The 20,229-nt window shown below is 37.1% G+C and overlaps 2 protein-coding genes across 2 annotated transcripts in view; both read left to right on the top strand.

Moving 5' to 3' along the window:
* The first annotated feature begins 2,249 nt into the window (after window positions 1–2,249).
* Window positions 2,250–14,607, top strand: LOC306876834 (RNA-binding protein 44-like). The gene is made up of 19 exons (XM_079428257.1): window positions 2,250–2,323; window positions 2,511–2,661; window positions 3,441–3,495; window positions 3,690–3,796; window positions 3,898–3,972; window positions 4,065–4,116; window positions 6,597–6,721; window positions 6,800–7,752; window positions 7,839–7,900; window positions 9,292–9,450; window positions 9,558–9,723; window positions 9,832–9,872; window positions 12,346–12,436; window positions 12,545–12,632; window positions 12,710–12,865; window positions 12,950–13,017; window positions 13,108–13,181; window positions 13,661–13,892; window positions 14,023–14,607. The coding sequence occupies exons 2-19, from the start codon at window positions 2,523–2,525 to the stop codon at window positions 14,293–14,295; spliced, it is 2,916 nt and encodes a 971-aa protein (XP_079284383.1). The 5' UTR covers window positions 2,250–2,323; window positions 2,511–2,522; the 3' UTR covers window positions 14,296–14,607.
* A 677-nt stretch (window positions 14,608–15,284) lies between these two features.
* LOC306877339 (integrin beta-5-like) overlaps window positions 15,285–20,229 on the top strand; it is a 39,748-nt gene continuing 34,803 nt past the window's right edge. Inside the window, exons 1-6 of the mRNA XM_079429058.1 lie at window positions 15,285–15,803; window positions 16,171–16,256; window positions 16,507–16,714; window positions 16,817–17,066; window positions 18,104–18,272; window positions 19,445–19,606. Coding sequence (XP_079285184.1) covers window positions 15,722–15,803; window positions 16,171–16,256; window positions 16,507–16,714; window positions 16,817–17,066; window positions 18,104–18,272; window positions 19,445–19,606 — 957 coding nt within the window. The 5' untranslated portion in view covers window positions 15,285–15,721. The remainder of the gene's footprint in view (window positions 15,804–16,170; window positions 16,257–16,506; window positions 16,715–16,816; window positions 17,067–18,103; window positions 18,273–19,444; window positions 19,607–20,229) is intronic.

The raw sequence follows: 20,229 nt of genomic DNA, 5'->3' as shown, positions 1-20,229 counted from the left end.
AAGACTGCAAAAATAAACAGCAACAGTAACATTTTGAAATATTATTAATTTAAAATGACAATTTTCTATTTGAATATCTTTTAAAATGTAATTTATTCCTGTGATGGCAAAGCTGAATTTTCAGCATCATTACTTCAGTCTTCAGTATAACATGATCCTTCAGAAATCATTCTAATATGCTGATTTGATACTCAAGAAACATTTATTATTATTATTATTATTAATGTTCAAAACACTTGTGCTGCTTACTATTTTTTGTGGAAAGTGATTTCCATTTTAGAATTCTGTGAATAGGAAGTCTAGAAGAACTTGAAAATATATACATTATATATATATATAACAATATAAAAGTCTTTGATCAATTTAATGCATCCTTGCTGAGTCAAAGTTACAAAATTATATATATTTAAATATATATAATTTGTTAATTATTTATATGCCTTATGTTATATATTCCGTTCATATGTGAGAACTATTAAGGCTGTTTTAGATAATGGGCTAGCAATTGCTTTCTTGCACTGAATCTGAAACTCTATTCTGTATCGATCAGTTAAAGGCCTTTTGCTGTCCCAGGGGTTGCACTGCCCTTTCATCAGGGCTTTAGATGGTTAGCTAATGTGTATCTGCTCATATGGTCATGCTGTAGGCCTCCCATCTATGATTATTTAATAACTTTGTATGGATGGGTGCGCAGCATGTGTGATACTATATCTTGCACTTATGTCATAACATCCACAGCCTCAATTATTCATCCAAACCCATTTATGAGCTGTATACTGTTTGCACAACACAGTGCATTTATACTTTGAGCATTTTCCTTATCTTTTCATTCTCACACTAATACTGAATTCATAATTGCACTCTGTCTTGATAAATTTAATCCAGGAACTGAAAACAGAGATGCTCCAGCTTGAGGCTGATGTTAGATCACTGTGGCAACATTCCTCACCCCCCTCTGCTCTAGAAATGCACTTAACCTTTGAACCCACCTACTTCCTTGTAAATAACCCTGCAGTCAACACAACCATTTTATTTCTAGCCAACTTCATGCTGTAGTCTATAACTGACTAAGTAATGCAATAGAGAAGAACACTATAAGCAATTTATACATTCATGCAAAGAAGTTAATGGCTAGTTCCATCAACATATATTTTGCACTGTGTTCTGCTAATGACTGTTTTAGTCAAGTATTGATTTCACTTAGCAGACTGACAGCTAATGCATACCATTTGCTTAGGGTACGTCTTTTAGTACAATGGAGCAAGACAGAGCTACAGATGTGACAAGATCTAACTCACTACTGTTTATTTTGCCATGCAAGCAGCTGTCCACCTGCTGAGACAAAGACAGAAATTAAGTTAACGGATTATAATACATGCTCTAATTAATGAACTACTTCCGACCAGGAAATTCCTGCTGGGCACTCAGAGCTAGACCTTTTTTATTAAGACATTGATCTTTTAATTTGTTTTAATTTATTAATTAAGTAATTCGTTTTATGCTATAATTTACCATAATATAATTACCTATGATATAATAACTTAAGCATTTATTCTTAAAATGAATTTGAATGTTAAAAAAAAAGCACATGGAAAGGCGTGTCTTTCTTTTCTTTTTTTAATAGCTGGTTAAGAGTAAGATAGGCTTATCCTGCTTATTAAAACCTCAATGTATGTCATGAAGCAGGTTCATTCATCGTGGTTTGTTCTCTCTAGTGGCCATATTAATAACTGCATTTTTACAAACCACCAGGCTCTGCACACTATCATCTATGCTCATTTTATAAAGCCATATTTGGTTATATAACAACTAAAGAGTCTCATGATTTTGGTTAACAAGGTATTCATAAATAATTTAATAATTTTCGGTTTTGTTTTTCACTTGGTTTAAACAACTTCCTGTGATCAGCGAAAATGTTATAAAAAAAACTTTACCGACTTTTACCAACAGTAACACTTAATTTAGGGGCACGCCGTAAAAATAGCAAAAATGTAGCCACGTCTGCTTTTGTTTTTGTAAAACCAGAGGCAAAAGATTAATTTCAGTATTTAATGTGAATTATATTTATGGTCTATCTTTTGTTATTTCATTTAACTGCATCGTGGTAGTGTTAAACTGAACTCGGAGACAAGAAATCACAATAAATACCCTCATAAATAACAAGAAAAGAACTGTTATTAACAGATATACGTGCCTGCATCATAATGGCCAATACGTCATGACATAAAACAATTAATCGTGGATTTTGCGTCAGAACTCATTCACAACTGCGCTGATAACATCTCAGGGAGAGTTCAAACTCGTCAAGTTAATAATAACACAAGTAATTATTTTTACTCTCCTATCGTGTCATTTATATGTAAATTGCATGCATACCTGGCGCCAGTTTATTAAATCGCGCAGCTGTTAATCATTAACAGGGCGCTTTACCTGAGGTGGACAAGCTCTGTCGTAGAATAACTGGTGCAAACATTTTCTAACTGTCTTTTTCTTGAATTTGGTCATTTAAGTAGTTTCAGAACATGTGGTACCCTCAACCTGTCGTCTTACCGATACCGTTCATCTTTGAGTCATGTTCAGTAACATTTGAGGATCTTCCTGCCAGAGCCACGTGGCCCGTGTTTGACCAGCGTGCGTATGATGCAGTGAACGAGATTAATGGTAAGTTATACCGGGTTGAGGTTGGTCATTTCTGAAGGAGGCTTTATAAATGGCGTATTTTATCTATGTATGTATGTATGTATGTTAATACACAACGGTCCACTTTACCCTGTTATCCTATTCAGAATAAATCGTGGTTTTACCACTTTTTTTTCCTTCGTGCATGAAGTTTTCTTAATTCAAAAAAAAAAAAAAACACACACAAAATCGTAGTGCTTTGGATATGAACGTGTTTTGGTAGACAGTGTATACCTTTTTAACTTTCGAGCGCGCGGGCATTTAAATCGAATGTGCAGTGCTTCCGGTGTCAACTGCTTCCAGTTATTTAAGCGGTAACGTTACTAAAATCCCTTAAACTGCTAGATATGGCAAACTAGTATTTCTTATCATATTATTTTAATGTATTATCGTCACAATAAACACTGTAGTGCAAATAGTTTTGCAGTTTAATGCACTTTATTTAATCTTCTACTTATTTCCCTAGAGCAGCTAGTGAATCTAAAGTCTCGCATATTCATAGAAAATGGCTTACTTTCGCGTGGATATAACGAGTCGACAGTATAGTAGATAGTTAATGAGATTTAGGTAACTTTATGTAGCTCCATCGCGCGCATGCGTCCTCAGAATCGGTTAAAAGTTGGACTTGGCGAGCATATAGATAATTTAGATATGTCATAAATGTAAGCTGGTAGAACAAAAAAAATTGAATCTTTCAGGTAATTAGTGTAATAAGACATCTTTTTACTCAGTGTTGCTGAATTTCTTGTACATCTCTCAAGGTTTTTACAATGATCCACTGGACACCAATGATGGAAGGAAGTCTCGGTTGATGAGGTAAGCAATTGTTGAAAAGGTTTAACAACTCATTTGCTAAACACCTTCAGTAAGAAACTTCACAAACAATCTTTTACTCATACAAATCAGTGTGCTTGCTTTAGATCAAATTTTAAGAACTGAACTTTGAATCAATAGAATTTGAAGTACCGCTGCGCCTTGTTACTTTGAGAGTTGTGCATCTTATATTGTAGGTCACTGTTCGAGCTTGTCTTGGCCAATGAATATCTGGAGCTCAGAGATCCAAAGTTGCTTAAGTGGTTCCTATGTTTAACAGCAGAGGACAGAACCTTAATTAAAAGTAAGGGCATATACATTATAAAATGACCTTCAATTATTGAAAACACGTGAGCAGTAAGTAAAATGCGGGTCTAGAGGGAAATTGTGCTTTCTCATCCACAGAAGAGGGAGGACTTCTGTCAATTTTACAGAAACACCCTGCACTTCAAGTAGACGCACAGTATGTTTATGTGAAATGTGAGTTCAGTTGGTAAAACATTACTAAGACTGGATGTTTATTTTTTCAGCAAGCATTCTGTATACTGTGTAAAATGTATTTTATAATTTAGCAAAAACCAGAGGAAACTGCACTCCCCCTCGAACAACTATGTCATCAAATAAGTAAGTTTTTAATTAAAAAATTATTAGGCTATATTTAATTTATTTTTATTTTTATTACCATTCAGTTTTATCATGCTTTATTAAAGATCCATTTTATAAATGGTGCTTTGGATGCACCGATATTGAAGTCGAAATGAAAATTCATATAATTCTGTTGGCCTGGTAATCTTTACTCTGAATGTCATAACTCGATCTTCTGGTGAAACGTCTCTCTGGTGACTTCTCAAATAATGTCGTCTCATTAAACTCGCTGCTCACAATCGAGCAAGCAAGCTCACATTCAGATCTCCCTCAATTCAACTGACTGATGGAACCAAGTTCCGCTCTACTTTTTTTTTCTTTTTATTATCCATCCCATTCCTGTACCTCACAATATGGAAGAAAAGAGCTATTGCTATTTCTGTTTTATTGCAACTTTAAATTTCTGCCTAATGTTGATAAGACAATAATAATTCTCATGTTATGGTTGACAGCCAATAATGGCCAATATAAACATTCTGTATTTTGTCCAAATAAATTAAGTGGTGGTTTAAAAACAAATTTTGGTTATTTTAAATGTTACAAGTGAATTTAGGTATCACAGCATTATAATGTACAGTATGACGGTCTTTTTTGAGATTTGCTTAATATTACATTAAACAGTGTTATTTAATTCATGTTTTCAAAGATTAACATTGAGTGATAAATGATGACAAAGGTGTTGTAAAAGTAAAAATAGGGGAAGTGAGCAGCACAGTTATTGACTAATGAAGATATACAGGTCCTTTTCAAAAAATTAGCATATTGTGATAAAGTTCATTATTTTCTGTAATGTACTGATAAACATTAGACTTTCATATATTTTAGATTCATTACAACACAACTGAAGTAGTTCAAGCCTTTTATTGTTTTAATATTGATGATTTTGGCATACAGCTCATGAAAACCTAAAATTCCTATCTCAAAAAATTAGCATATTTCATCCGACCAATAAAAGAAAAGTGTTTTTAATACAAAAAAAAAGTCAACCCTTCAAATAATTATGTTCAGTTATGCACTCAATACTTGGTCGGGAATCCTTTTGCAGAAATGACTGCTTCAATGCGGCGTGGCATGGAGGCAATCAGCCTGTGGCACTGCTGAGGTGTTATGGAGGCCCAGGATGCTTCGATAGCGGCCTTAAGCTCATCCAGAGTGTTGGGTCTTGCGTCTCTCAACTTTCTCTTCACAATATCCCACAGATTCTCTATGGGGTTCAGGTCAGGAGAGTTGGCAGGCCAATTGAGCACAGTAATACCATGGTCAGTAAACCATTTACCAGTGGTTTTGGCACTGTGAGCAGGTGCCAGGTCGTGCTGAAAAATGAAATCTTCATCTCCATAAAGCTTTTCAGCAGATGGAAGCATGAAGTGCTCCAAAATCTCCTGATAGCTAGCTGCATTGACCCTGCCCTTGATAAAACACAGTGGACCAACACCAGCATCACTGACTGTGGGTACTTGACACTGGACTTCAGGCATTTTGGCATTTCCCTCTCCCCAGTCTTCCTCCAGACTCTGGCACCTTGATTTCCGAATGACATGCAAAATTTGCTTTCATCCGAAAAAAGTACTTTGGACCACTGAGCAACAGTCCAGTGCTGCTTCTCTGTAGCCCAGGTCAGGCGCTTCTGCCGCTGTTTCTGGTTCAAAAGTGGCTTGACCTGGGGAATGCGGCACCTGTAGCCCATTTCCTGCACACGCCTGTACACGGTGGCTCTGGATGTTTCTACTCCAGACTCAGTCCACTGCTTCCGCAGGTCCCCCAAGGTCTGGAATCGGTCCTTCTCCACAGTCTTCCTCAGGGTCCGGTCACCTCTTCTCGTTGTGCTGCGTTTTCTGCCACACTTTTTCCTTCCCACAGACTTCCCACTGAGGTGCCTTGATACAGCACTCTGGGAACAGCCTATTCGTTCAGAAATGTCTTTCTGTGTCTTACCCTCTTGCTTGAGGGTGTCAATGATGGCCTTCTGGACAGCAGTCAGGTCGGCAGTCTTACCCATGATTGCGGTTTTGAGTAATGAACCAGGCTGGGAGTTTTTAAAAGCCTCAGGAATCTTTTGCAGGTGTTTAGAGTTAATTAGTTGATTCAGATGATTACGTTAATAGCTCGTTTAGAGAACCTTTTCATGATATGCTAATTTTTTGAGATAGGAATTTTGGGTTTTCATGAGCTGTATGCCAAAATCATCAATATTAAAACAATAAAAGGCTTGAACTACTTCAGCAGTGTTGTAATGAATCTAAAATATATGAAAGTCTAATGTTTATCAGTACATTACAGAAAATAATGAACTTTATCACAATATGCTAATTTTTTGAAAAGGACCTGTATTTTGAAAATGAAGAGTGGGGACTGGAGGGTTCTATGCTTTGGCTGTTGACTTATGAGATGTGGTGGTTGCTCTCAAAAGTAGAAAGCAGAAATATATATGCATGCGTGTGTTTTTATTTTTTTTCAAGGTACCCATCGTTTTCTGGTGCATCCCAGTGTCAAAATTGTGGAACCAGTTGTCCATTTGGTTCCAAGAAGTGCAGATGTTGTGGCTTTCGCATTGAGATTTCAGAAGGCAAAGTCTGTATGTTGGGTGAGATGTTATAGTCCTGCCATAGACTTTTGAGACCTCACTAGGAGCTAGAATACTGATTATTGCTTTCTTGTTCAGAGAATGCGAAACAACTTGAGCTGCTACCAAACAGTGTGAAAGAAGAGCTGAACGTCTTAACTGCTCAAAATGACACAACTGTTGGTTGCACACAGAGCACCCTTAATACTCAGAAAACAAGATGCACGCAGAGCTATGATTATGGAGGCCCTGCTGCACATCCTCCTTCATACAGTAAAGGAATGTGTCCCCATGCCCAGTGCCTGTCTGAGCTGTGGGAGGAAGTAGAGAACAGGGAGGACACCAAACACTTCAAGGACACAACAACCCAGGCAAATTTCTCCCTTGATATGGAGCTGGATGTGCAGAGTCAGGTTCAGAGGAATGACTATACCCAAAATTACCAAGACCAATCTTATGTACAAGTGGAAGAAGCAGGTTACCACAATCTGGATCAGGAAGCGATGCCAGAATACTACAGTTTCAGTAACACCAGCTTAGACCATTCTGCATGGAGCGATGGCACACGGAGTATGGAGGCAGTCTACAATGATTCAGTCATGGCCACCAAAGGCAGTACAGATCTATCAGATGAACCATCAAATGCCACCATGGCTACTGCTGCAAACTCTACTGATTGTTTCTCTTGCCTTGGCAATTCTTTCGAGCTGCACAATGAGTCAGGAGACCATCAAGAAGATGTGAGAAAGAAGCATGACTTAGTATATGATCAACAGATTGAGGAGATCAATGTGGGACCTTCACTGAAATCCAAATGTGGCGTTTCAGTTTCTGTGGACCAAATAATAGATGCCTGTGGTGATTTCAGAGCCTGTTTCACATCTACATGTGCAACAGAGGTTGATCAGATCTTCCAACTGAAAAATGCTGCCACTGACACAGACTTGCTAGCTGTCAGCCATGAGAAAGATACACAGACTGCGCAAATGGCCACATCTGAAAAGAACACCATTACTGAAGTCTGCATGTCTGATTTAGATGTCCTCACAGAGGTATCATATTTTCTAAATGGGCTGGTTGGAGTTGTAATTTCTTTTCAAAATGAGCCGTGTATAACATGCTAATCATTTACTCCTAGGAATTTATAAAGCTAAAGGAGACAACGAATGAGCTAAAACAACTGAAGAGCAGAAAGGCAAGGTGATTTGCTGAAAATGTTAGTTTACCACTAAATGAAAATGGTAATTTACTCACTCTCATCTCATTCCAAAGCCATAAGACTTTAGTTCATCTTCTAAACACAAACTAAGATACTTTTAATTAAACTTTCTGATGAAGATTTCTGAGCTTCATTTGAAAGTGCATTTCACCAAACTTTGACACTTAAAGTTTATAAAAAGACTGTAAAGGTAATCAATATGAATTGATGCAATCAGTTTATATGATGAACAGATTTAATTTAGCTTTTAGTCACTTTGATGAATGCACATACTGTACATGGTGCTCATCGAATATCATAACAGCTGAGCTTCCTTTTCATGCTTGACGCACAAGAACAAACCTCATTGGTGCTCGTGCATCAAGCAAGAACATTATTTTTACCATTTTTTTTTTATGTGCATTGATCAAGGTTTAAATTATTTTGATTTTGCTTTTTTTATTCAGTAGTTATTAATGTTTCTCAGTGTAATTTTTCAAGTGGGAAAGGGAAGTGGTGCGTGACCCATACGTTTGTGCTCTGCGTTTAGCCCATCCAAGTGTACACACAGTAGTGAACATGCACCCAGAGCAGTGAGCAGCCATTGCTGCGGCGCCCAGTTCAAGGGTTCGGTGCCTTGCTCAAGGGTCTCACCTCAGTTGTGGTATTGAGGGTGGAGAGAGCGCTGGTTATTCACTCCCCCATATTAATTCTTAGTTTAGCATGATTATATGATGAACGGATGGTTAATTTTTAACAACAGACGTTAGAGCTGATTTGCACATCACTGCACATGTTTGTGGCCACCAGAGCTGATAACGCCAGTCAATGCTCATTTATATCAGCCGCGCCGTGTCCCAGAATTCATGCTTATCACATCGTGATATCACTCATGCTTAAACGGCATAGTTTGTCAGTAACGTAGCAGATTGAAAAGTTAGTATCCTTCTGCAGTCCAATAGACGGCAATGCGGTGGTGGCTTGTGTCTGTTGAATGGGGATTTAACGCTACATTGTCACCTAGTTGGTGAGATGCAATGCTATAAAGTAAATAAACATTGTCCCCCTCTTTTACTCTCACAATGAGCTCATCATACTCGTTTGCTCATTAGTAGGTCTATGATTTCCTCAACTTCGATGCAGAAAACATGAACGGAAGCGCGGATCCAGTCATAAAAGCGGAATTTACTGTAAAATGCAGAATTTCACGTAATGCGTCATATTTGTGATTTGAATAAATAACATATTTTGACAGCTTTTTATTACACTACAGCTATCTTTGTAAAACAGCGCTTCAGTCTTCATCACTGTTCTGCATCAAATCACTTAGTGTGGTTTCACTGAGAAAATATATTTTAAAATGCCTAGAAGGATCATGTCATATTCTTCTCAGTCCTGGTGGTGACCGCTGCAGGAGAGTTTGTGGATGTGACTGTGCCCAGCGAGTGAGAAGAGCAGAACTGCGTCTTCTCGCTCTTCAGTTTGTCATGTGTCAGCAGCACTGCTGGAGACGCTACTTGACCTCCCCACTGGGGGAAAGTGCTCTTTGGGGGTAAGAAGTGGCTCGCAGAAGGATTTGTATTATAACAATTCAATACTTTTTCTATTAAGAGATTCTGTCCTAACCTTTGAGGTCGCTATTTTTTGTATGTTCCTTAGGACTGAGGGCCTGCCAGACGGCATTGCAGAAACACTGAATACACTACAGAAAGATTACCATGAGATGAGGAAGCAGATTCTAGCAGGCACTCCTCTGGATAACCTTAAGCCCCTGTCAGTGGACTCTGAAAAGATAACTACAAAGGCAAACTACAGCCCAGCATCGGTATGACAAAATCTGGAATTGCTAAACGTTTGGAAATGTATCATACCTGATATATATATATATATATATCTCTCTCTCTCTGTAGTTGGTAATGAGCTGTCATTTCAGGTGCTCGAGGCCCATTTAAACTCATTTGACTGTCCAGGAAGGTAGGTGGTCCTGATGTTTCAAATGAATATCCTTGAAAGTAACCTTTTCACAGAAGTTGTAAATCCCTGATATGAGTTAGTCAGTGTTGGGTAAGTTACTTTCAAAAAGTAATTAATTACAGTTACTAATTACATCATCAATATTGTATTTAAATTACTTTACTAATTACTCTGTCTGAAAAGTAACTTAGTTACTCAATAAATAACTTAATTATTCAAATCGCTAATTAGGCTACATCTTAAAATCCCTATAAACCTTAATAGAAATTAAACTCCTTTATTCTTTCAATTTGAGTCAAACATAGAATAGTTTAGCCCTTTAACTGTAATACTTCAGTTTTTTTTTTGTTATTCAGATATTTTACAGAGATTTCTATTTGTTAACCAAAGGTGGTTAATTTTTTTTATTTTTTATTTTTTTTTATTATATATATATATAAAAATGTTTAAACGATACATTTCAGTTTGGCAAGATGTTCAGGAAAAGCCCAACTAGTAAAATCCATACAGGTTTATGTAAAAATAACACGTTAACTAATGTAGGTAAGAATAAATGATTTAGTTTTTTGTATCTAGGTGAGGGCGTTTGCGCGCAGGTGACTGCATATAATAAGCTCAGATACGGGAAAGACTGTACCTCAGTTTCATATGGATTACATAATCGGATAATATTTGTTTTTGATTTGAATTCGTTCATTTAAAAGTAGACACTTCAAGCTTTATAGATTCTATTGATGTTAGACTTATATGTATCTGAGTATTTAAGGTTTCTCTGTGAATCAGGAAAATATGAAAGTGAACGAGCCGGCGCGTGGAGGGTTAAAGCCGCTGCATTAAATTTTATCTTTAGACTGTAAATTTAGATTTCAAATACAATATTGATTTTAGAACGGTTGAAATTACTTACTGTATGTAACACAAGTACTTTATAAATAACTGTAATTAAATTACCTAAAAATTAACCGTAATCCCTTACTTTTTCAGTGGATAAGTAATTTAATTACAGTAACCTAGTACTTAGTAACGTGTTACACCCAACACTGGTTACAGTGGTGGCCAAAATTATTAGTACACTAGTATTTTCACCAGCTAAAAAATGTTTTTAAGTCAGTTATTTCTATATTTTGCTGTAGTGTGTCCGTAGGAAATATCAGTTTACATTTCAAAACATTCATTTTGCCATTAATTGTAATAGTCCAGTGAGATTTGTGTTTGCACAAGGAGTCTGACAACAGCCAGTGCTCCACACAGAGATCAGATCTCATCATCCAGTCTGTCTGGAATGACAAAGAAACAGAAGAAACTGAGACTGACTAAATCCAGACTAAAACTGTGGAAATGTCTCCAAGATGCTTCTAGAAACCTACCTGCAAAGCCTACAGTACAGTTAAAAGTTTTAGGCACTTAAATACTGCAAAATGAGGATGCTGTCAAAAATAATGTCATAAATAGATTTTCTTTACCAATTAACTTCTATTAGCTGAATTAAATCAACATTTGGTGTGACCAATCTTTCCGTTTAAAGCAGCTATTTGTCCTAGGTGCACTTGCGTATAGTTTTTCAGGGAGCTTTGCAGGTAGATTTCTTGAAGCATCTTTGAGACGTTGCCACAGTTCTTCTGGATTTGGTCTGTCTCCGTTTCTTCATGATGAGATCTGATCTCTGTGTGGAGCACTGGCTGTTGTCAGACTCCTTGTGCAAACAAAAATCTCACTGGATTATTACAATTAAAGGCAAAATTTGTTTTGAAATGTAAACTGATATTTCCTACAGACACTACAACAAAAGATAGAAATAACTGACTTAAAACGATTTTTTTAGCTGGTGAAAATACTACTGTTCTAATCATTTTGGCCGCCACTGTATTGTTGGTGTTGTCATAATTGGAAACCTTGAACATTGTGCTGCCACATTGTACTTCACAGTCAGGACGCTAGAGGGTGACAGTGGTTCAGTCAAATAGAAAGTTGCTTTCTATTTATCAAAAAATGCTAACAATTTTCAACACTAAAATGTTTTTGAGCAGCAAATCAGCGCATTAGAATGACTTCTGAAGTATCATGTAACACTGACTTCAGTACTGATGCTGAAAATTCAGCTTTGTATCACAGGAATAAGTTATATTTTAAAATATATTCAAATAGAAAACGGCTGTTTTAAATTTAATTTTACAAAATTACTGTTTTACTGCATATTTGTACAGCTTTGGTGAGCATAAGAAACTTATTTTAAGAACATTAAAAATCTCTCAACCCCAAACGAACAGTAGTATAGATGAATAAATATGAAAACCGTTTCTGTCCAGTACTTTTTTTTTTTTTTTTTTTATTTTTATTTATTTATTTTATACCTTTTCCCCACATAATATCAACATGGTTTACCTGAGCCCTGTTTCGTCACACTATATACTGAATTTTGCTGTTTGATGGGTAATGTTTGTGTAAATTCCAAGTATTATATCATTATGTATAGTACCATTGCAAGTGGGCGCAGAGTGGATGAAGAAAGTGAAGAGATGAGAGCACTGAGCACTGAAGTTTGTCAGGACACTGAAGCTGCTTTGGTAGTTCTTTCTCATACTATTATTTATTTGATTAAATTGTGATGAATCAATAATTGTACCTGAAATATGTTGCATTTAGACTGGCCAGTATTTGTCCTTTCTGAATAGGATGACACAAAAGGTGACCGCAACAAGCGAGAAAAAGCTCTGGTCTTTTTACCCAAGCGACCAGGAGCTTCCACTGAGAAGAACCCTGGTATGAATCTCAAATAGAAGAAAGGGAAATAAACCGGAATCATTTTTCAGAAGTGTTTTATATGCATGCTATGGTAGGTATCATCAAAGATCCAAATAGCAGCGAGGCTTGGTTTGATGCCGAAGAGGAACTTGGGTCTCAAAATCAAGATGGAAAAATGGAGAAACTGAATGAAAGGAAAGAAAGTATGGACTACAAAATGGAGCAAAAAATAAAACGGCTATTATATAAAAGTATGGTTGTGAAACTGAAATACTGTTATTTAAGAAAGCACCTTATTGCTGTTGGCTGATCTCGTGTTTGCTATTCTTTCACAGGGACTGAAGATGAATCAAACCACAGTTCACTCTTGTGCATTACAAGCTTGCCTGGCAATATCACTGAGGTAGAATGCATACAAACGTGAAGTTTTCAGTGAAGTTAATTATGGCCTCTAGGAGGCAGCAGCCACCACTAAATGTTTTATTTTCTGTAGCATGAAGTGCTGCTTTGGTTTGAGAAGTACAATGCCGTCAATGTCTGCATCTCCACTTTCAGCAACAATATGAGGTAAGCATTTCCCGTGTATGCCCAAACGCTGAGTTTAACCACTGGTTCAACTTAAGGTATAAAATATTAACAGTCACTTTAGAATTTAGTAGTTTGTATTCAAATGAAATGGTATTTACTGCATTACACTTTTCCTAGATGCACTAATTATCTTAGTAAATAGCAAACCTTTAAAGTTAAGTTTCAGAGCGTAAATAACCATGGACTAAAATGGTTTCATAAGGTTTCTCTGAACTAGTATGATTACTCATTTTGCCTAATCTATCTCATTGTACCGGTACAGCAACAATCAAGGGCCTACAGCTCCGCACCCAAATTGTGATGGTTACAGTTACTAAACTGGCAGAAGTAGCATGTTTAAAGATAGTGTTTGTTTTTATATTAATCTTTACAGATTTTGTAGTAATGCTGAATGCAATAGTTCTGAAAGCATTATTAGTGATTATATTAATAATGCAATCTTGTCTGTGCTTATGTAGGGCAGCTATTGTTTATCTCAAGAGCCCCAGAGATGCTAAGGAAGCAGTTAAAGATCTACACGGGTGCTCCCTCCAAGGCCACACTGTCCAGGTGGTGCAACTCCATGGGCCTACCTCAGCTGATCCTAAACTGATCAGTGATCCGCACTACAGCACCTCAAAAACCCATAAAGCAGAAGCTGCCGGGGATGGACTGGGAATGAAGGGTGTAACCTACAGTTCATCACCTGGAGTAAGTATGAAGTGGAAGGCTTTTTAGAAAGCTTGCTGTGTCCAAAAGTAGTTAAACTTTCTATCACTAGTACTTTGAAATACACTTTTTGTTCCCAAACCTTTAAGATGTCATTATGTTTTTGACTCAGGGGCCGCGCTGTAGTGTGGACAGGTTAACCAATGTCTGCGACTCACCCACAGCCTCTGGCACTTGTGTGCCACAGCACTACGCCACCATGGGAAGCTTTGACACAATCATGGCCCGGCTGTCAGAGCGCCACCCAAATGTAGGTTGCCAGAGGATCGTTGATGCCCTGCTGGAACTGCGGGCCAAGCATCAGGGCTTCCTCAGTGGGCTTCCTTTGAGATCTATAGTGGATATGACCTCTGAGCTTCTAACACAGGACTCTACTCTGACATAAATTTGAGTTGGTCCTGTTTTAAGCAGTGGTAAAGGCATTGTAAATAGTTCCCTGACCAGTATGACTGGATTTCAGTTATCAGGTTTTTTTTTTTTTTTTTTTTTTTTCAGCTAACTAATGTTATCTACATTTGGTTTAAATTCATTACTCAAAACACTTCTTGCTCCTGGAAATGGAGTTATTTTGGAATTCTTTTTTTTTTTTTTTTTTTTTTTTTTTTTTAGGCTTTAATCTGCTGTTATTAGTTATGCTAAGTGCATACAGAAGTGTCCTTGTGTTTCCTGAATAAAACAGTTTTCCTGTGTTTCCTATAATGATTTGATGAGTGCAAGCAACCCCAGGCTCAGTGTAGAGCTGCACATTTCAAGTCACGTGGGTCTTTTGCAGTTGTAAAAATGGTCAGTGGTGGAGGGACCCTTTTTATCACTCCTGTCAGTTCAGGTAAAACTGGAACCACTTTCTATTCTTGGAGGTACCTATAGTAGGTTCTCCCACAGTTCTTTTTGTGGAACAGGTGGGGCTGTAATTAGTGATGGTCACATGACTGCTGAATGAAATTTCCAAGCCAGATTTTGAAGGACTTAGATGTTTTGTTGACTACTAACATCTTAATGTATACAAAATGTTTTGAATCCAATTTTACAAGAAGAAACAGCATGCAACAATTTTAATGTAATTTGACAGTTTTATGTGGGATTGATTTATATTTTAGAGTAAAATGATTGTGCAGTGCATTAAACGCCTTTAATGGTTACTAAGGTAAAGTAATTAAAGGGTTAAATGTCCCTTTAAACTGCTTCGTCCTAGTCAGCGTTATTTTCTGACTAGCCCCGCCCTTCGCCTGATTGCTATATTTTATTGGCAAGGACATTTGAATGACTTGATTACTGTCCAATCAGTGCATGGTTTGAAGTCGCCCTACTAGCCAATCCCAGTGTAGGGGGCGGGACTTGTTGGACAATCTAATTGGGAAAAAACGTCCAGTCTCTTCTCCCATAGGCGGAGTCTAGAGTAACGTGAGGTACGCGGCAGGCACTCAACTATTGAACTTCCACGCTGAAAAGAATCAGATTATGAGTAAAACAGTCTGTTTACAAAGTTTGAAATGTGTTTGCGAATGAGGATTTGAAACTCAGTATGGATGCAGATGTGGTGCATTATTGCAGTGGACCTCAGACAGTAACCAGAAGTTAAAGTGGATTATTGTTCAGAGTTGTGGTGTCGCCTCGGATGTGTTAAACAATGCAGTTGTCTGCACTGGACACTAACTTCAGTCATGTGTGTGTCGCTGTGATGCGGAGAGGATGACACCAAGATCTCAGCCACTCACGATATAAAAAGCGGACATTTATAATAGAAACTTTTTTCATACAATTGTAAAAAAAAAAACTCTACGTTGAACGAGCTTTTGATTTTGTAAGGAATAATGTGGAAACCTTGCCCATTTACACGTCACCCGGCCCTTAAAGTTTACATAATCTTGGAAATATTTATTCACAGCGTCAAAGGTAAGTAAAAGTGCATCTGTCATCAAAATGCTGTATCTGGTTTCGTTTAGATAAGTAACAATGTAAATAGATACGTAAGTAAATGCGAAAACAATGTTTGAATTTTATGAAAATTAATAAATCGGATGTTTGAAAATTAATTTTCTCCTAATTCTTGTAATTCATTGCGTCTATTTAGTCTTTCATTTATGTATTTATTTCACCACCGTGATAATGAGGGGAGGTCAGTTTGCCCTAATTCATGTTTATTTCGTCTTGGCATGAATCACTTGTGTGTCGTAGTATTCCTCAGTTGTAATGTCTTTAGAAAAAAAGTGTGCTAAATACACTTTCATAATACCTATTTGACTTGCAATGTTTTTTTTAGGTCTTAATGTTTGCATGAGCGGCAGCGCCACATCTTGTGAAGAATGCTTCCTGATTCACCCAAGCTGCGCCTGGTGCGCGCAAGAGGTACTGCGCGAGACACTGATTGACAGATGTCACAACCTACTGAGCTGCCTACCTAGACAGTACTTTTAGCCATCATAGACTAGTCAAATATTGCCTAGTTACTGATTTGTTTATAAATTTTAATATACTTCAATAATCCAGAGCTTCTGACTGTTTACAGGTTGCTTAAGAACATTACTGTTGTGTTTCACTGCATTTGTGGGTTTCCTTGCATCACTTACCACAACAATTTTTTTTTTTCCTGATTCAGGACTTTGGACAAGCTAGAACTCTCAACTCACGATGTGACTTTAGCCAGAACTTACAGAAAAGAGGATGTGATACCCCTTTCATAGAAAATCCCAGGAGTGGCAGCTCTCTGTTGCGGAGCAAGCCTCTGAGCTCCAAAGGTTCTGGGGTGACCCAGTATGATGTCATCCAGATATACCCACAGAAGATCTCTCTCAGCTTAAGGCCTGGTATGCATCTTCTAATTTATTTAGAGAAGGACACATTTTAATAAAAACATTTGTAGATGCCTTGAAATAGCATGTCAGTTTAATGACTCTTACATCCTTCAGGTGACCAGACCTCATTTGAGGTACAAGTGCGTCCTGTAGAAGACTACCCCGTTGATTTGTACTACCTGATGGACCTCTCACTCTCCATGAAGGATGATCTGGACACAATCCGCAACCTGGGGACCAAACTGGCTGAGAAAATGAGGAAGCTTACAAGTAACTTCCGCCTTGGCTTTGGCTCTTTTGTGGATAAGAGCATCTCACCCTTCTCCTACACAGCCCCCAAGTACCAGGACAATCCATGCAGTGGGTAAGAAAGAGACGTCTCACAGATGTGTAAAGAGATGTAAACAGGTTTGTGATGGGCTTTCCTTATGTCTGAATTCAAATGCAAAAAGGCTCTTCCGTCTTTTGCCCTTTTAATGCCCTTTGTTATGCAGTGGAGAGAACAGCTATTCGTTAGTGAGAACTATTTGGACACAGTACTTTCTCATCTGGGGAACTGTATGTGTCTTGATTGCTTTCCCTTGTGATACTAAAAATAGCCCTGTGTTGACTTGTCTTATGTGGAAAGTGCATCATTGGAAATTCAAAAAGCACTCGGCATGCCGCAGTTCTGGACTTTTTAAAGTAAACACTTAATTTAGTTAAGAGAAACATTTTAAGACATTTTGTCCTGCTTTCTCTGGTGGTTATCGTTCTGGTCCAATGCAAAATAATGGTAGACTTTTTGGAAAGTGTGACAGAGCAGATTGAGGTTGCAAAGCCAATATAGTACATAGCCTAGAGAAGCTATTACCCCATGCAGCCCACATCCCATCATGCATCAGTGACCATGTAGGTTATGCTTTCAGTCCTCTTGAATGCTCACTGTACCACAACAGATTTCATACAGACAAATGACAAGGCATATACCATATTCTACAACAAGTACATGTACTCTACCCTTTCAAAAAATAATATTTTACAATTATAAATTGTTTAATATTATCTGACTATATTTCATGAAGTAATTAAAAACAATATATTATACATAACCTGGAATACCATTTGCATATAAATTGCTGTGTTTAATTAAAGACTTTTTGAACATGGTAATTTAAAATCAATTAAAAAAAAAAACAGTTACTGGTACTGGTATTTAAATTGAATAGTTTTTAATGTGTATAATAATAATAAAAAAATAATAATATTTGGTTGGTTTTAAAAGCATAATATCATGTATATTTAAATTTAAAAATAGAAGTTTATAATAATATAAAATCAAAAACACTATCATTAATTTAATGTATGATTTCAGTATTGCTGTTTAAGCTTCTGATTTCTCTAATTTTTCTCTTATTACAGATATAAGTTGTTCCCAAACTGCGTCCCTACATTTGGCTTCCGTCACCTCTTATCTCTTACGGACAAGGTTGACCGTTTCAATGAAGAAGTGCAGAAGCAGATGGTTTCGCGGAACAGGGACGCACCAGAGGGGGGGTTTGATGCCATTCTGCAGGCTGCAGTTTGCAAGGTAAGCAGTCAGTAAAGACAGGTCATTTTGCTGCTTCATCACTGAGCTTCTTTGACTCCTTCAACTCCCTATAGAAACAGAAAGCCTGTCCAGCAAGGTTTAATGAAAAGAGAGAGAATGTTTTGTTTTTGTGCTGTGCTATCTGAGCTTTAACAGAACAGATACAGGTGTCTCGAGTCCTAAAAGAGACACGCTAATACTGCATGACATCATAGGCAGTAAAAATATTTGCTTTGGCATGAAAGGCACGATCACAGCATGCATGAGAGAAAGAGACTGTGTGGTTTACACTGAATGAGAGAGGAGAGCCTTGCCCATTTATTCAGTGTACAGTACGTGTTAATCAGTGCTCGTTCTTGTTAGTGATGTCTGATATTGGAGTAGTTAGTGGACTTTTTGTATCTAGATTTGAGAAAATATATACCTGTATGCATCTATGAATGAAACCGTACTGGTCACCAATTTTAAACACCCATTTTGCCTGCATTTCTTTTTGAAAGTATATTTAAAATGTTTCTGTTTTGTGGCACAAATGTAATACAAGTATATATTCCATTTAGTCTCTTAATTAATATTTGGCCATAAAAGCTGCATGCATTAAAAAAAAAAAAAAACAGTGACCAAAATGCTTTACAGTTCTATTTCATGTAGGCTATTCATTTATACTACTACTTAAACTTTATATTTTTGAACAAGTCTATTTCTTAACATTTATTGTAAATTTAGTTTTATTTGGAAAAACTCAAATAATCTCCATATGTGAATGCATATCCATATGACACAACTCTGTTATATAACTTAACTGATCCATCAACTGTACAGAAACACTGTGTACATGTACAAAAATTTAATATGAATATGGTATAGAGATATGGTAACACTTTAGTACAGGGACCAGTTCTCACTATTAACTAGTTGATTATTAGTATGTCTATTATTAACATATCGGCTGTTTATTAGTACTTATAAAGCACATATTCTGCATCCCTAATTCTACCCAATACCTAAATTTAACAACTACCTTACTATTAATAAGCAGCAAATTATGAGTTTGAGGCGAAAGTCAGTTAATTGTTTGTTAATGACGAGAATTGGACCTTCAGATAAAGTGTGACCAGAGACATGGAAAGATATAGGCTGGCATAAATGAATGTTTAATCTCATTGTGGCAGGAGAAGATTGGCTGGAGGAAGGAGGCCTATCATCTCTTGGTGTTTGCCACCGATGACGTCCCTCACTTGGCTTTGGATGGCAAGCTCGGTGGACTAGTGCATCCTCACGATGGACAGTGTCACCTGAACGACAAGAACGAGTATAGTGCTGCAAACAAGATGGTAAAGCTTTTATGCGGCAAAGAATCATTTGAATCAAACAAATTTTCATCCAGTTTATGTGGCGACACATTTGGGTAAATTCATTGACTGTATGAGATTATATTGTTTTATTGTAAACGCACTTAACGCCTAGTTGCTTGTCCTCAACTGCCATCAGCCATAAATGCTTGAGATTAACATTTAAGGATTGTCTGAAAAGCTGAAACCCCAGAAGGTTTCTGTTTTCTGAGCTGTATTAAGAAACCTTCAAATGTGTTTAGGTTTTAATGGGAAGGTTTTGTGCACTTGTTTCCTTCTCTTTTGACCAGGTGATGTCTCTTGTATATTCATAACTATTTTTTTTTTTGGCTTTTGAACCTCATCTATGTCAAAGTGCAAGAACAGATGCTGTACTCGTCTCTGTGCATTTTGGGTTTCATCCAAAGCAGCTGAGTGTTTTGAGAGAGAGGGAGAGGGAGATCGCTCAACCAGAAGGAAAACAAACAAAAGCAGTGTGGGTTTTCTACTGCAAACTAGGATTTAATGTTTCTACATCCATCTTGTTCTGTAGAAAACGTTACTCAAATGTGCATAACACATCACCGATCATTCATTAAAGAGACTGAGCACAAACTCCCTGGATT

The sequence above is a fragment of the Barbus barbus genome, assembly GCF_936440315.1.
Source record: "Barbus barbus genome assembly, chromosome: 11".
Classification (NCBI taxonomy): Eukaryota; Metazoa; Chordata; class Actinopteri; order Cypriniformes; family Cyprinidae; genus Barbus; species Barbus barbus.
The sequence above is the reverse complement of the archived record's forward strand: the minus strand, read 5'-3'. Positions and strand labels throughout refer to the sequence as shown.

Bases quoted from the DNA above. Each gene is read 5' to 3' on its own strand.
- LOC306876834 (XM_079428257.1), top strand. From the start codon at position 2,523: ATGTGGTACCCTCAACCTGTCGTCTTACCGATACCGTTCATCTTTGAG. The intron at 9,873-12,345 runs GTAGGTGGTCCT...CATTATGTATAG, and splicing joins TCATTTGACTGTCCAGGAAG to TACCATTGCAAGTGGGCGCA. The intron at 13,018-13,107 runs GTAGAATGCATA...TATTTTCTGTAG, and splicing joins TGCCTGGCAATATCACTGAG to CATGAAGTGCTGCTTTGGTT.